Genomic DNA, 18,002 nt, shown 5'->3' with positions numbered 1-18,002 from the left:
CTCCACCAACTTTTAAGCAACCATATTTGCATTATATCATGTGTTCAGTTATATAGGTCATTTAGATTGTCTTCCATATGTTGTAACGATAGAATTGACCCTACCATTATTAAATGAATTATTATTATTATTATGTTCAGACTTACATTTACCCTTTTTTCACTTGCAGAATGTGCCGCTCCATTTTTTTCCTTCGAACGCACGTTTGATTGGCTGATGACTTGACCCTAATGAATGCTAATGCTAATGAAATTCAGACATTTATTCTAGTTTTCGAAAACAGAGGGTACAATCGAATGGTTTATCACTTGAATGAAATACACAAGCAATGCAAAAACCCAACTCCTTAAAACTGGAAAAAAAATAAACCAAAAAACTCAAATTCCTTTGTTTTCAGTGTAAATCTACTTGAAATAAGTGAAATTATCAGCCAGTGCTTCAAGTAAATTTTACTCAGATTTATTGAAATAAAAATTGCTAGTTGAAAATAACACTTATTTGAAACAAACATTACAAACAACATACTTAATCTTAAAAAACTTGTCTTGTCTGTTATTTGAAAGCAACTTTTCCTTGCTTTAGTTGAAAAATGATTCACTTTTCAATGTATGGGCCTAATAAGAACAAATGGTAATATTGACTAAAAGTAATCTGTCATCAGCCTGAAAGAATCTGATGCATTTATCTGTTAACTAGCCTTTAAAACTCAAGAGGAAAAAAAATATTCGACTAGATTTAAGAAAAATGATCAGATCATTATACTGTAAAATCTGCAGTATGAAAGTTAGTACAAGTCAATACAGATTTATTTTGCATTAATCATTTAGCCTATCAATTAATTAGGTTCTTATTGGTGAGAAATGTAGCCCTGACCACCGTTCACCCAATCTGTTTGGTTTTATTAATGTCCCGTTCCCAGCAAAAAGTGTATATGCAGCTAATGTCCCTACCAATACTGAGACAAAACCTACGCCCTTGAATTCAGTTATAATAACTTTGATCAACCTTGTTTAGGCCCCCAAACATTGAAAAGGTTTAGCCTCAATTGTAAAAAGAGAGGAAAACAAAATCTCAAAGATGGGTATGTTACAATGGAGACATGAGCGACAATTAGGGCGATAACTGAAGAGTGAAGAAACTAAAGGGCATGTGAGAGAAACGATGCCTGAATAAATGTACCTGAGTGGTATACAAGAGCTGCAAAATGGGGTCGATCAAGAAACAAATTGGTCTGTCAGGTAAATCAGGCAGAACGGGAGAGGTAAAAGAGGGCTACGTGAGGGTCAAGGCCATATAACTCGTGTTTACTGTGGATGAATGTGAGTGCGCGCCACTTCCCGTAAGGAAATCCTGTGGAACAGTTGAGTGTGTTTCCTTCCTGCGGCTGGCCAGCATCTATGACTCACCTCGTCTTTCCTCAACGCTCTCTCTTTTCTCCCTTATCCACAGACTGGACATGGATGGCGTCGACCTGCTGATGTCCTTCCTCAAAGTGAGGCTCTTGCCGCAATCCCATGTGCCGTTAAATGCCGCTTGACCTCATTTTTTCTGTTGTACTCGCGTTTAACAGTACGAGTCGAAAAAGAGGCTGTCTGCAGACGAAGCCACGAGGCAGCCATACTTCGGGAGCCTGGGGCCTCGCATACGCACGTTGCCAGAGAGTGAGTAAGAAGATGGCAGCCAAGCTCAGCAGACTTGGCAGGAAGCCTCACAACATGAAAAGCACACACATTTGCTCACTCTGACCCATTTCATCTCTGTCAGACGTCTCCATATTCACGTTGAAGGAGGTCCAGCTGCAAAGAGACCCCGGCTGCAGGAGCACCTCGTACTCTGAGTCAGGTGATGCTCAAATCTCTTCCTTGATTGGTTCAAGAATCCTTGATGTTGAAAACCTCTGAAAATTCTTGGAGATTTATCCAGAAGGGGGCACACATTCCCCATACAAACGGCAAATATTTACGTGCTGTGATAAGAGACCATTTCATGTTGCATTTTTTGAGGTGTGGGGGCAAAAACCTACCTACTACCTAAGTATCTAGTTTACATGATGTGGGAATAAAAGAACCATACTGAACCGATCACAGTTCAGAGAGTAGGTTTTAGTATTTTAGATCGTATAGTGTGGATTTTTTTTTTTTTTTTCATTTTTAATTAGATAGGTTCAGTTTTTTATGTATAGTAGTACTTAAGGCCTTTTCACACTAGTGTCAGCCCAGTGTGAAGAGCGGTCCACAGCAAGCACAAAACGGCATCACGTAGCCTGATGTAGATGCTGTCAAGAAGTGAAAAACAGCAAGCATATTTACTCTAGTCCCAAGCACCAGTGCGTTTATTCTCATTGTTACACAAGACAACAGCATTTTTTTCTATTTCAAGGAGTAGGGGGCATTATAATAGCAGTGTAAAGAGTTTTACTAGTTTCAGTGAGAAGGTGAATAGTTCTTTTTGCGGTCCGTGAACTACATTTCCACACAAACACACATCGAGGTACAATTTAGCTTAGCAAGGAAAGGTATGAGAGTCATTTTTTGAGTGTCCCAGAGCTCACGAAACTTTACAAAGGCACATTTTTCAAGGTTTCGTCGGCCATGATTTGCGTATATCTGGCCACCGAAATGGTCTGATAGCACAGATATAAGTATGTCTGCCCCTTTGCTTTTGGATGCGTTGTTGACGTCAGCGTGGTGGCGCCGTGAGAAAAGAACAAGTCTCTATTTGGGCCCCACCCCTCGGCAAAAATTCATTCAAGACTTTTCGCTCAGTCCTTAACGACTGCCACCGCTGGACCCTTCGCACTAGGCTGAAACGGCCTTTAAACTCTAATTAATAGTAACTTGTTTTTGTATTTAGTTTTAAATAGTCTTAGATTTATTGATTCTTAGACTTTAAATTACCTTTGATTACTTTTTTTTTTTTCGACAGGTAACGGGAAGAACCGAAGACAAAGCATGCTGTTTTAGGACTGTATTTTTCTTAGTTATTTGGAAAGAATCTCATGAGTTGTACAGTCTCACTGCTGGATTGCGGTGGAGCATCATCTTCTTCTTCGTCTTCATCACCACCAGCAGGTCCTCCAAACCACTCTGGGTGCTTGTTCAGAGTGTGACTCCCATCAACCCAACCTTATTATTCAAGGTTTGGCCTAAATGTGGCCCAACAGAGATTTATATTCTATATTTATTAAGAGAGAGAGAGAGAGAGACAGAAAGTGCTGCTAAAATCCGACTACTGTTTAGAATTCTAACTGGCTCCGTCACTTTAAAAACAAAACAAAAAAACATGCAATGTGTATAGATTTTTAATTTTTTTGAAGTGGTAACCATTTTGTTGTGATTTTCTTCATTTTTCATTCATAGAATTCAACCTTAAAAAAAAAAACCTTTTCATTGCTTCTTGAAATGGTTTGGGTCTTTTTTTTTTTTTTTTTAACCTCCTCCTCCCTAGGCCGTGTTGACTGGTGAAAACTTGCTGGCATATCATTCCTCTCAGGTAAAACGTGCAGGGTATTAAAACAAAGGTACACCTCCCACCATTTTTTAATATTGTATGTAGCTTCAACTATTTAAAAAGCCCACTTGTCTTCTCCTCTGTTACAAGGCCAAGTTGAAGTCCCCGCCATTTCTGTTTACACCACTGAAAATAATTGGGAGTGAAACTTCAATAACAATATAACTAAAAAGACACAAATGGAGTAGCACAACTGAGCATTAATTGCTTTGAATCCAATTCAATCCAGCTCCATTTACTGGTATACTATTTGTCCTGAACTCTAGTACACCCAATAGGTCTACTTACAGTGAGGAAAATAAGTATTTGAACACTGCGATTTTTCAAGTTCTCCAGTTTAGAAATGATAGGTTTGAAATTTTCAAGGTAGGTGGTTATCCACTGTGAGGGACAATCTTTAAAAAAAAAAAAAAGTCCTGAAATCACAGTGTCGATACTTCTGCAAATAGGTATTTGAACATCTGTCTATTAGCTAAAGTTGTTAGTCGCCTTTAAAAAGTCCACCTCCAAGCCACTTTTTCTCCTAAATAGGTGGAGTGGAGCTGGACTTTTGACTTTTTGATCTGTTTGATCTACAAGGCTGGAAAGAGTTACGGTGCAATTGCCAAGCAGCTTGGTGGTATAAGATCCACCGTTGGAGCAATGATAAGAAAAATGGAAGACGCTAAACTTGACTGTCAATCTCCCTTGGACTGGGGCTCCAGGCAAGATCTACCTCTTAAGGTCTCAATGATCCTAAGAATGGTGAAAAATAAGCCAAGAACTTCACAGAGGAGCTGGTCAATGACCTGAAAGGAGCTGGGACCACAATTTCCATGGGTACCGTTGGTAATACACTAATACGTTATGGTTTAAAATCAAGCAAGGCACGGAAATTTCCCCTGCTTAAACCAGCACATGTCCAGGCCTGTTTTAAGTTTGCCAATGACCATTTGGATGATCCAGAGAAGTCATGGGAGAAAGTCATGTGGTTGCATGAGATCAACTTTTTGGTTCCACTCATTGTGTTTGGAGGAAGAATGATGAGTACCTTCCCAAGAACACTATCCCTACTGTGAAGCATGGGGGTGGTAGCATCATGCTTTGGGGGTGTTTTTCTGCACATGGAGCTGGACGACTGCAGTGTATTAAGAAGAGGATGATCAGGGCCATGTATTGTGAGATTTTGGGGAATAACCTTCCCTCAGTTAGAGCATTGAAAATGGGTCATGACTGGGTCTTCAAATATGACAATGGCCCTAAGCAGACAGCCAGAATAACCAAGTGGCTTCGTAAAAAGCATATCAAGGCTCTGGAGGGGCCTTGCCAGTCTCCAGACCTAAACCCAATTGAAAATCTTAGGTGGAAGCTCAAACTTTGTGTTTCTTAGTTACAGTCTAGAAACCTGATTGATCTAGAGTGAAAAATTCCTGCTGCAGTGTGTGAGAAACCTGGTGAAAAGTTACAGAAAACGTTTGACCTCTGTTATTGTAAACAAAGACTACTGTACTGTAGACGTCATCATGATATTGATGGGACACATTGTCCAGACACTGTGCCACGCCTTCGAGTAGGGGGCTGTCCCACACTCCGCTTTAGTCGGGCGAAGTCCGTGACGGTTATTCTCACACATGTAGCGATCGAACACCGGATTTAGGTTGAAAAAGTACAAAAGTTGTACCGCATACAAACAGGAAGGATTGTCTTAGGAGTGATTTGTTCGAGGATTCAAGGTAAATATTATACTTTTCATACCATGCATGCATTTTGAAACGTGAGAAAAAATAATGGGAGAAATTAACCGCTACGGCATTGGTGTCATAATTCGCAATACATACGTAAAATAAATGCTAACTGCGCGTTTTTTTTTTTTTTGCTTTTAACTAAGAATCAACTGTTTTACGTTCATATCTATAAAGAATTCAGGGATTCAAGCATTTATTCACGATAATTTTCAATGTAAAAAGCTTTGTGTTTCCACTCGGTCGGCTTTGACGGAGATAGGCCCCCTATTAATCGGTCCCGCGGCCGTCAATATATTATGAAGTCTATGACTGTACCAAATATTGACATTATTTTTTGTTCGTGTATTGAAATACTTATTTGCAGCAGTATAATGCAAATGTTTTTTTAAAAAAATCGTAGACTGTGATTTCTGGATTATTTTTTTAAGATTGTCTCTCACAGTGGACAGGCACCCACCATGAACATTTGAAACTGACCGATCATTTCTAAGTAGAACATGCAAAATTGCAGGCTGTTCAAATACTTATTTTCCTCACCACTTTGGTCCCACTAGGATGGCCTTAATATGGATATCAAGAAGATAAAATACCCAAAGCAATTCGCCATACTCGATATACATTTGGTGTTGGTAAAATACCCAAAGCAATTCGCCATACTCGATATACATTTGGTGTTGGTAAATGGTGTTACACTTATATAGCGCTTTTCCACCTTTCAAGGCGCTCAAAGCGCTTTACACTATCTCACCATCCACCTACTGGTCAAGCAGCACCAGGAGCAACGTCGGGTTCAGTGTCTTGCTCAAGGACACTTAGACGTGTTCATCAGGGCGGAGAATCGAACCCGCAACCTCTGGGTTGGGGGACAATTACTCTACCACTGAGCCACGCCACCCCACATTTACAAGTTTTGATTAGCGTTTGCTTTTCCCCCCTCCTTTTGTATGACGATACAGAAAATTTCTCATTTATTTCAAGTTGAGAAAAAAAATTGGTCACAAAATGGCTGGTAACATGTTAGTCAAAACTATTTTAAAGCACCACTGTAATAGTGTTAAAAACATTACTGTAAGGAAAAAGCCTAATAGTTGCATCAACCTTTAGGTGTATCAAATTATTGTTTTTTCATTGCATTTCCCTTGCATGAGTACTTCAGACCCATCCACAAACAGACGAAAAAAACAAAGTTGAATAAGAACATCTGTGTTCCTTCCATATTGGGGGGAAAAAGTCACAGCATTTAAGCATTCAATGCTTTGTTTATTGAAAATGAGTGACATTCTTCACAATACAAAATGATACAGGATACACACTGTATACCACATCCAGTTTAAAAAAAGGAAGTACTAAAAAAAGAAAAAGGCTTTTCATTATTTTGAAAATCTTGTTTTCAAGGGGGAGTTGGGATTTTAGAAAGGGGAGGCGATGACACAATTAAGGCACAGCCGGCATCTGAGTAGCATAGTGCATATGTTACATTGATAAAAGAAGAGAGGTTATGAAGGAGCATCTCGCTAGTAACTAGCGATATGGCTTTTTTAAACAGAGTGCTTTCACCACTGCAACCTCAAGCAACCCAAGTGCAAAAAAAACCCCCCAAGACAAAACACGAATGAGGTCACAGAACAGTCTCAAGAGGATGTTAACCAGGATGAAAAAGGGGCAACATTCCTCTCAAGGGTGAGCAGGGAGACTCGGGATCAGGATTTGTGGGTAGCTGAGGGCGAGGAGGACGAGGAGGGTGTTCCTTCCAGGCTTGGCAGTGGAATCGGCATGTGTCCATTGATTAGGCTGGGGAACTGCGGAGGAAGAGAAAGGTGGGCCCACAGTTAGGAAGGGGGGAGAAGAAGGTGGGGACGGAAGCGCTGTGAAAGGCTCGCTTTCCGGTGAGGAACCGCGGCATTGTCACAGCTCGAACTTCCTGTTATTTGTTCATTGTGCCTCTTCCTGTTCGTCTCTGTCCCCCCGCCCGCGCCACTGTTTTGTCAAATGGCCTTCTCTATTTACAACCTAATGCAAACAATTGGTTCATGAAATTAAATTCATTTCGTAAAACAAGTCCATCGTTTCGCAAACCATTCTAGAGTATTTTGACTGATCAATTGAATATTGTGTTCTGCAACAAAACAAATACAGAAAAAGTCTCCTTTTCAAGGATAAAAAGGTTTTTTTTCTAGCCTTGTCCTTTCTTTGGTAGTAGAAGGCATTGGCTAAACCCCTTGATAGATTTTCATTCCAATTCCAATGTGCCAAATTATTAAGTGGTAAATATTGCTTCTTTTGTAGTCAAGCACAACTGATTTTGCAGGAGAAAAAAAAAAAAGATTTGGACATTCACTGCCACTGACAATTACATCAATAGCCTTTACTCAATTTGAGCCTGGGAAAAACCCTATTTCAACAATGACATTTTAAATTTGCCTTGAGACAGCCTTTTTTATGACAACAGCATTCTTCTGTCTACTTATAGGTCTGTCTAAGCAAAACTTGTTTTTGATAAGTTCAACGATTCAAAAACCAGCTGTCTTGATTTTAAATGTAATCAGGAAATCTCATAGTGGATTTTATTTTATTTTGGGGGGATATTTAACAGGGTTTCTCCAGGTATCAGCAAATCTCATTTAACGCCTTTTAATGCTACTTTAAACAGACTTAACTGCAGTTTCACACACAAACACAAATTCTAAGTAGAGATGGCTGATAGCTGATATCCAGATATTGCCCAACTCCCAAAATCAGATACCGGGAATGCGGTCGTAGACTTAACATACCGTAATTTTTGCACTACTACAAGGCGTACCTGACTATAAGCCGCCACCCACCAAACTTGACGCGAAAATGACATTTGTTCATTGAAAAGCCGCAGCGGTCCCCACTAAGCCTGTCGCAATATGCAATAATTCCATTTATCGCACGATAAATAAAAACGAAGGCGTTAATTTTTACGCTGCGATTTATCGCCTCGCGTGCACGTGCGTGCAGCAAACGTGCTGTTAAAAGTTCGGATTCCTTGTTACCAACTGCGCAAAATGCATCTTCCTTCCAGGACCGGCGAAAAATAGCGCCGGAGCCAATCGTTCCCATTATATCCTATTGTTCAACGTATACTGGCCGCGCCAGTCGTCCGAATTGACTGCGGACCATCTCCGGCGTGCCGGTGTTGTTGACGTGTGGGCGCTCCCGTCAGGGGTGACATTTCACGCGGGGCGGCTATTTTTCGGCACAACACCAGATATTTGAGTGGCAAATTAAGAGCGCTGTGCATCAAACTCGTCCTGTTTATGAAAGTCGATTGTCATATGCTGGTGTTGTGCAGTAATGAGCAGATGTGACTTCTGTGGCGTTTGCTAACTTTTTTAATGATGCGCACTCACTAGATATCATGAAATAGCAAACTAGATGAGCTACGTCCCATGCCATTGGCTACGTGAGCCCAGAGTGATTATGGGACACGTAGTCCATGTACTACATCAATGAATTATTAACCGCCATGACTGAATGGAAGTTAAGAAGGCCAAATCAATCCATACCAGTGACTATAGATAATGCTGCAAATATTGTTAATTCAGTACGTGACACAGATGGATTCAGACCACAAATAGGATGTCTTGCTCATGTAGTAAACCTAGCTGCTAAGAGAGCAGTAGCAATCAGCAGTGTGCCCCGCCTCACTTTACAAACAGTAAAGATTGTTTTCAGCACTTATACTAAATTTCTTTAGATCAGTAAGAAGTAAACACATAGATATTATACACTAAAATGCATGTTTATATGATGGCAATTTAATTTTTGCTCGTTTGCAAAAGGAAAAAAAAAAAAAAAAAAAAAGAAACAAAAAATAGTTATTATTTTTTTTCCAGAGCATTAAATGTATTGAATCGTTGTATCCCTATGGAACACCATTGCAGAAGCTATGAGGGGGAAAGTTTTCATTTGCCTAAATGCTTAAGTTATTAACTGCAATTGTATTTTTTTTGTTTTGAAAAACACATTTTATTTATTCAGTATTTCTGTGCGGTATTAATATTGTTGTGTTTTACTTAAGAGGCATGGTCTATTGTTTTTAGTTGTGATTTCTTATCGCGTTTAAATGGGTGTACTTGATCTATTAATATATACTGTATTCTCACAGTGTTATTGTAAATTGGTTTTAAAAAATTGGGGGTGGGGGGGGGCAATCATTTATTAAATAAATTATCGCACAATAAAATTTGTTATCGCGACAGGCCTAGTCCCGTCTGTATTTTGGGATATTCACACCAAAAGATATTAACCAGTAACACTTTATTTGAAGGGGCATAATACGACTGTTATAAGACCAAATGAACCACCATGAAACTTTGAACCAAATGGCTGCAAAGCTACATTGCTTCATTTGGCCATCACTGCTCCCTTGGAGGAGACTGTCTACACTGTTGTTGTCCAACATGCCTCCTAGCATGCATTGCAGCGATACTGATGTAAATAACAATCAAAATTCATGTTCTGTGCTAATTATTTCTTCAGTTACTGTTCTAGTTGTTTCATTAATTGATAGTTATGATATTTGGTAACACTTTATTTGACAGTGACACCATAAGACAATCAATTATGACATGACAGTGTCATGAGCATTAATGAATGCTTATAACAGATGTCATTTCGTGTTATCCGGCAAATTATTTCACTTTTGAATGGACGTAAAAGATCCGAGCTGGACAGAAATGGATTTGGTGACATAATGTGCTGGATGACACTTAATGACATCTGTCATAAGCATTCAGTAATGCCTATGATAGTGTCAGGTGATAATTATGACGTTCTTATAGCAGTCTTATGACACCTCTGTCAAATAAACTGTTACCTATTAACCCAAATAAATCAACAATATAAGCCGCAGGATTCAAAATGAAGGAAAAAATTAGCGTCTTATAGTCCGAAAATTACGGTATTATGGCTAATTGTATTGTGATGCTCCACTGGATACTTTAATAATGATAAATGTAACAATTTCAAGGTTTTCCGATAAACACTCTGAACAATAAGGCAACAACTTGAACTGGAGTAACGGAGAAAGTGCCTATATTGCACCACTATATTTATTGTAGAAATCAAAATAGTGCAAACATCAGTTTTCTTGGATTAAGTGCAAGAGCAAAATGCCACTAAGGCATTGCCATATCACATATGGCTCACACAGTGCTTCCTGCTCAAAATAGCAACAAAGGCACACAGCTTCAGTACAGTGAATGAGGTATGTAATGAGTTTATAATTCATTATTTTTCAATCATTTAATTTTTGCACCATGAGTGCAAATGGTATGCTGACATAACAAATCCTAAGCATCTTGGTAAAGAGACATCTAATGGTCAATTAGCATAACTGCTGCTGTGCTAGGCTGTGACCAGCCCTTGAACAAAGGTAGAAGACGTCTGCTTTGATTCTGAAGGCAACGTGAATATTGACCCCAAACTGATCATTAAAAACAGATGTCAATATTATCTGATATCATTTAAAAATATTTTTATCGGCTAGCTGATCATTTATTAGAGTTGTCAAATATTTTGTGAAAAAAGTTTCTTTAAAAGGTTCGTTCTTTCTGTCAGGTTTGCATAATTTTTAATACCTTGAATATTTAGGGTAACGCTTTTTAAGGCCTGAATTTTGACAAAATCCATTTAATGGCTTTTAATGCTTTTTAATGACCCGAATGAAACCTGTTTAATCTTGAACTGCTCTACATAGTCAAAGGGCTCAAGGGAAGTTTTTTTTTTCTACAACTGGGACATACTAGAATTGGATTGAGTCACACATAAAGTCTCAGGTACCAAACGTATGGTCGCCACAGGAGAGTCCGGTGTGGGGCGCGGCGTGCAAGTGTGCTTGCGTGCATATGCGACGAGCGAGGATCCGCTCTTAAAACCAGTTTACCCTGTTCAGGCTGGTTAGCTCCCCCGGGTTCAAACAGGAAGTATTCACAGGATTTCCTCTCCCGCACTACAGTGCTGAAACCGGACACCCACCATACCCCCACTTGCCGGACCTGCTCGCTAGGTCTGATTAATCGCACAACTGTGCTTGTGTGTTGCGGCAACTCAAAAACATCTTAAATTCTTTTGTGGTCAGTTTGCCTCTGACCAGCTCAATCTGACAGGAATACTTTCACATCAGCAAAACGAGATGTTCATGTCATACTCACATTCCCTTTAAGCTGTAAATGTAGCTCAGTCTTTTTACTCCCGGTGTTTTGTATAGAGAGACAATTCCCTCAGAAATGGAAAATTAAAATATAAATGGCGGAAAACACTCAGGTGACTTGAAGTTCTGCTCGGAGACCCCCAATTTGGCCAAATTTCAAAATTGTCAGATATGTATGTGTGATACATCATTGGAAAGCTTAAAATCTCAGTTCTGGGGGAAGAAAAATTTTGGGCAAGAGGGCATTTAAAAAAAAAAAGTTTTTTAAACAGCAAAACCCTATCCGCTGGTGAGAGCACGCGAGAGCAGAATTACAGACGCCATGACTTTAACGAGATATTATCGCGTACTTACCTTGTTTCGATCCAAAAACTCCATGTCGCATGTATCACTGAGTGTCAAGACACAGCTGTGAATGGCCACAGCTGGATTTTTTGGGGATTTTATGGGTGAAACATGGTAATATAACAAGGGTGGCGATGCAGAAATCGCAGACATCAAGGAGTGGTCGAGATTTTCTTTTTCCTATATTTACCCTTTTAAAAGTTTTTTTTTTTTTTTCTTTCTTTGGATTGATTATTTATCATCTAACATATCGGGGAAAAGCGACAGTAACAAAAAAATACAATTTAGCAATAGTTATGAGGTACATATTAGGGGTGCAACGGTTCAGTTAGCCCACGGTTCGGTTTGAACCTCGGTTTTGGGATTACGGTTTCGGTTCGGCCGGATAAACTGCCTTTATTTTGCTTTTAAGAAAATGAAATAAACACTTAAAATATAAACATGTTCGACTGTTAAAATGCCTCTTAGCTCTTTGGCTAGTTTAGTGACTGACTACTGAAATACACACACAGTAGTAAAAAAGTTACTTGGCAAAGTAACTGGTGTTACCTTTCATGTTTTTTTTTTCTTCATGCCCCCCCCCCCCAAAAAAAACAAAATAAAAACATTGTAACCTTTGCTATGTTTGGAGGTCATTTAATGTTCTAAATCAACCGTTAAAGTTGATAAAATTGCTCCCGTTTTTGCATTAGTTCCCTTCTGTCTACTTTTGACATGTGAAAATTTTAAAACTGTTTCATCATTTAAAGATAGACTCAAGTCAAGATTTTGCCGATTTAGGAGTATTTTAGATAAAAAGTTACTTAGGTTCACGAGGAAGGTTCACGACAACCGAGCCTTTCTGAGAAGTTTACTGCTCTAAAATGGCGGCTGTTTAGTAACGCTAACGAGTGTCATTTCGCATGTAGTTCTATATGCATGAGATATCTAGGCGTAGGTTGTAGGCTGTCGGCTACAGACAGGAAATATTGGAGCCACCTAGCCTAACATCGCGTTTGCTACAGCGTCACAACAAACACTCTTCCCTCTCTGTGCCTCTGACTTTTCTCGCGTCATTCAACCAACGTATTAACGAACGGAGGAAAAAAAACGTAATGCACGAAAAACGTACAGAATTTGAACATAACGTACGGCGTACATATTCAAAAATCGGTGCTCACTTGTACAAATTACGCCGAGACCGTACAACTTTAAAGGTATGAATTATAGTGGACCGTCAGTTAGGTAGTAGCACTCTGTAGCACGGGACGTCCAACTATCAGCGGTGAGGGTGAAACTATGTGCTTTCGCGAAATCATCTTCGATGGCTTTGCGTGCAATTTCATAAATGTCGGGGATTATGTTGTTGGCGAAATATGTCCGCAAGGGAAGAATATAACGCGGGTCAAGCGTTGCAGTTAAATTAACGAAGCCCGCCGTGTGTTTTCACTTGTGTCATCTCCGGGGTTGTCCTGCTCTGAGAAAGTGATATCTGTGGGTGATGCCGGCTGAGGTGCCAGAGTCATGTTATAAATGTTGCCATTAGCATAGGGAACAAGCGCTGAGTAATGCTAGCATTTTTTTTTTCTTTCAATATTTTCTCTCCCTCCGCATTGTAGTCCACGGGGAAATGTTGCCACACCACAGATTTGAAAGAAGCCAGTGCTTCCTCAAAATTCAGTCTCTCCACTCCTCCGCTCGCCATAGCTTTTTGCTTTCTTTCTTGTTTCACTTTCACTTCACTCGTAACCGAGAGAGAGCGTTACTCGGCTTCTATTACACAGGTGCTTGACAGCGATCGGACATTTACTTGCGGCGGGGCGGGAATTTCTCCACAGCTGTGCTTCACGTCACACACAGGCACACAGAGCTCGACCAATTCATTCCACAAGCGTTCGGAATAAATTAATTGCAAAACCGAAAAGGCGCGGTTTATAAAGTCGTATTGAACCGTACAGGGCAAACCGTACGGTTCGGCTTTGAACCGCAAACCGTTGCACCCCTAGTAGATATCCATGACTTTTTTACAGATGCCATTTTTTTTTCATTGTGACGTAATTTGTTTAAAAGTTTAAAATATGCGAGTGAATAATTTTTTCAGGTTGGTTTTTTTTTTCTTTTTAAACAAAATATTAGACATCAATTAATGATTCTAAGCTAAAAATGACAGACATTTTGAATAATAAGTATAATTATTTACCTTGTTTTCATGGCTGGGTTGAAACAAAGACGGTTGCGCGACGTCTGTAAACGGGGGTTTCCAGGGTAAAACGGGCAAATTAAAAAATAGTTCAGGGGCATATAGACATATTGTTCTATCAAACACAACAGTTGTTTTGGCTTAAAATACAGCAGTTTCTTTTAAAGAGGAGTGCAAGAGCAGACACTGCTTTTTCAGTCTTGTCTGTGTTTTCCGCCATATAACATTTTCTCAAACCAGAACAAATTTGTGAATATTGTCGCAGCTCTCGTCAGACCACAAAGTGGGGAGTGTGCGTTTGGAGGTTGGCCCCTTGAATCACCCGTAAGTGTGCGCTGGTATGGGAATAGTTAGCCAGCTAATGAGCATTAAATAAGACGGTTAAGCACGCAATAAAGCTTGACAGTGTGACAATGACTCTGTCCTTGTGTTGCTGTTTAGTTCTTACACTGTTGGAAGTTTGCCAACTTGGGCCATGTCTCCGCAACAGACTTAGCATTACCTACCAATATGTTCAAAACTTCCACCCAATGATGCTAAATTCACAGCAAAAAAACAACAACTAGACCAGCATCCTGGTAAAAGTAAGCTATTTTCAACTTGAATAGAGAATATGCCCTCCATGTAGCCAACGGTATTTTAAAAGCTCCTGATCTCACTCTGTCATTTGGCTAATTTGGGAAGGGGAGCTTAAATTTGGCTGAGGTGAATGATAGGATGGCTGCTAATAGGCATGTGCCGGTATGATAACCTTAAGCCAAAATATCAGTTTCACGGTATTGCAATTATTACTCTAAAATATGTTACTTTGAGATATCTGGGTTTAAAAAACAAAACAAAACAAAAAAAAAAAACCTTTTCGTTTGAACAGGATTTTTATTTTTCAAAAACATATTAGCAAATTAGAACATAAGTGGAGCTTATGGAGTTAACTCTCGTAGCTGGTGGGAAACGTTTATGACAGTGTTTACTACCCTTTAATTTTGTATGAATGCAGAATCATATTTGGAGGTATTTGGCAGCCACCCTCTGCAAACATGTTTTACATGTCAGTTGGTCCTCCAACTAAGACGCAACCGTCTGTAACTTTTCTGTCGCCGAAGTATTCACATACCAGCGATTTTGTTTTCTTCGATGGGGGGAAAAAGTTCAGGAGTTTCACCTCCTCCAGCTATTGTGTAGCACAGCTGACTCAAAGCCACTGAGCGACAACCGGTGGGGAAGGGTTGAGCCTTGCAGCTGCAAGCAAGGGCTTTCTCCATGACTTTTTGAGACAAAAACTAGCTAATGCCAATGGACGCTATGAAGGATAATTTTAGTGGTTTAAAACCTTGACGTTTTCATACCACGGTATACCTCGAAACCGGTAATCGGCACATGTCTAGTTGCTAATGACAGTAGCAGAAAAGGAGGAGCCACTTTCTGGTCGCGTTTTATGCGCTGATCATAGACCAGGGGTGGGCAAACTATTCCACAAAGGTCCACAGAGGTGCTGGCTTTCATTGCAACCCATCAAAAGGACAAATTTTCACGAATCTGGTGTCTTACAAGTGCAATCAGTCGATTGCACTCAAGTGGTTCTTGTTTCCCCGGACCCTTCAATGGTTCAACTGCCTGTGCTAGTTCAGTTGTAACAAAGACCAGGACCCACTGCAGCCCTTGAGGACCGGTTTGCCCACCCCTGCCATAGACTGTGAAGACGAACTGAACATGGGGACACAGACGTCACCCATAGCATTCGCCTGTTCCCCATTTGAAGCTAGCTTTTTACTGGTCCGGGCGCCAACATGACAGCTGACATGTTTTCTTTTTGGCAGTGTTGTTTTCGTCAACGATGACCATAACGAAAATATTTCTTTAACGAACAATTTTTTTCATGAAAATGACATCACAATGACGCGCTGAAATGTCTTGGGAGGCTAAAGCATAATGAGATGGATGCCAGTTGTCGTCTGACAACACGAGAACGTGGTTTCCGTCATAATTTTAAAATGTGTGATATTTTCTTATTGTATATGTTGTTAGAACACATTTAGCAGTGTTTGTTTGTGTCACTCATGTGACGTGCTTTGCCCCCCCGCCCCACACACAGGTTTACCCACCGTAAGCCTGTGCTCATTCCAGGCTCATTTTGTGAAACATACTGTATGTGTCAAGTGCTGCTTGGTAAGTTTTGCTTTATTATCTTGGCAAGCTATGTCATGTTGCTTTAGCCTTTACATGTCTGTACTGAGTGATCATCACACACTAAACTAACTTGTAGCGTTAGTACAGCGTTCGCGTTAGCATTAGCATTTAGCGCAGTGACTCGGTCTATTTTTAAACTCTTGGAAAACATTTTACATACAGTTCGTGGCATCCAGATGAGTTTTATTTATTGCAAACATTGTGCTGTTTTCCTGCTGAGTGTGAATTCTCATCATGAAAATGGTGATTTCCTTGTAGACACTACAGTTATGTGCTCGTCTGTCATGTTAATTCGAAATTGTTAAAAACATTTTATTTATTTATTTATTTGTTTATTTATTCATGGACTAAAACATTTTGAGAATTGTGGACTAAAACTAGACAAAGACGAACACATTTTGAAATGACTAAAATATGACTAATAAGACTAATAAGGATTTTCGTCCAAAAGACTAAGACGAAAATTAAAATGGCTGCCAAAAACAACACCGCTTCTCGGTATTCGTGAAGCCCATATTTAGGAAATTTAGCCAGTACGCATTCTTTTAATCAGTCTATGGCCAGGAACCACGACTGGGTAGATTCATAGAGATTCAGAAATGAAAGTGGCCCCCCCATCCTTTCATTTTTTTTTTTTTTAAAAGTGACACCATAGAATACAAAATATTATTTATTTATTTTACTGTGACAAGTTGTAAAAACTGGTAGCCTTTTGTACAGGATTTTAAAATATATATGGCGGAAAAAAGTTCTTTTTTTGTGTGTTCAATGTATTTAATCAGATTGAGCATCAGAAAGAGCTGTATGGCGGAAAACACAGAAAAGACTGAAAAAGCAGTTTCTGCTCTTGCACCCCACTTTAAAAAAAAAACTGCTGTATTATAAGACAAAAGAACTGTTGTGTTTGATTGAACAATATGACTATATGCTGCGATAGCAGTTTCATAGCGCATTGAGCCCACAAACTTTTTAATTTTTCAGTTTTACCCTGGAGACCCCCGTTTACAGACACTGTAATCACTTTTGTTTCAACCCAGCCATAAAAAGAAGGTAAGTAATTGTGTATTTATTATTCAAAATGTCTATCATTTTTAGCTTAGAATCTTTCATTGATGTCTAATATTTAGTTTAAAAAAATAGTTTATAAAATCATTCACTCATATATTTTATACACTTTTAAACAAATTACGTCACAATGAAAAAAAATAGTGTCTGTAAATAGGTCACCGATATCTAACTCATAACTATCGCTTAATTGTATTTATTTATTTATTTTTGTTATTGTCGCATTTTCCCCGATATTTTAGATACGGTGCCCTCCATAATTATTGGCACCCCTGAAAAAGATGTGGTTTTTAGCTTCTAATATATATATATATATATATATATATATATATATATATATATATATATATATATATATATATATATATTTGGGCTGTCAAACGATTAAAAATTTTAATCGAGTTAATTACAGCTTAAAAATTAATTAATCGTAATTAATCGCAATTCAAACCATCTATAAAATATGCCATATGTTTCTGTAAATTACATATATATTCTGTAAAATAAATTGTTGGAATGGAAAGATAAGACACAAGATGGATATATACATTCAACATACGGTACATAAGGACTGTAGTGGGCATTTCACTCTACTGTCATTTAAATCTGTCTATGCTGTCCTCACTCCGAAGCGTCTACTTTTTCCAAAGCTAGACAGCTAGTGAACGACGCCTTAATAATTAGACTTCTTCCTTTTTCATCTGATTTATTAATAAAATGGCCTCAAACCATTGTCCTCTTTAGACCGTCGTGAAACTACAAAATAAAAGTACACAAGCATTGCATTAGCAACAACGTTAGCTTAGCACGCTAT

General features: G+C 39.0%; 2 protein-coding genes across 5 annotated transcripts in view; one reads left to right on the top strand and one right to left on the bottom strand.

Annotated features, from left to right (window-relative positions):
- The window catches only part of LOC130916790 (cyclin-dependent kinase 17-like), a 94,472-nt gene extending 77,625 nt beyond the window's left edge, over positions 1-16,847 (top strand). For 2 of the 4 annotated variants that reach the window (XM_057837768.1, XM_057837767.1), the window contains exons 14-17: positions 1,450-1,492; positions 1,571-1,661; positions 1,765-1,842; positions 2,926-16,847. In XM_057837768.1, the coding sequence (XP_057693751.1) occupies positions 1,450-1,492; positions 1,571-1,661; positions 1,765-1,842; positions 2,926-2,963 (250 nt within the window). In that variant the 3' untranslated portion in view covers positions 2,964-16,847. The remainder of the gene's footprint in view (positions 1-1,449; positions 1,493-1,570; positions 1,662-1,764; positions 1,843-2,925) is intronic. The other 2 variants (XM_057837766.1, XM_057837765.1) reach the window with 1 other exon arrangement.
- The window catches only part of LOC130916791 (ETS domain-containing protein Elk-3-like), a 49,228-nt gene continuing 31,790 nt past the window's right edge, over positions 565-18,002 (bottom strand). The window contains exon 5 of the mRNA XM_057837770.1: positions 565-7,033. Within this exon, the coding sequence (XP_057693753.1) occupies positions 6,935-7,033 (99 nt within the window). The 3' untranslated portion in view covers positions 565-6,934. The remainder of the gene's footprint in view (positions 7,034-18,002) is intronic.

The sequence above is a fragment of the Corythoichthys intestinalis genome, chromosome 5 (assembly GCF_030265065.1).
Source record: "Corythoichthys intestinalis isolate RoL2023-P3 chromosome 5, ASM3026506v1, whole genome shotgun sequence".
Taxonomy (NCBI): domain Eukaryota; kingdom Metazoa; phylum Chordata; class Actinopteri; order Syngnathiformes; family Syngnathidae; genus Corythoichthys; species Corythoichthys intestinalis.
Note: the sequence above shows the minus strand (reverse complement) of the source record. Positions and strands in the feature narration are given on the sequence as shown.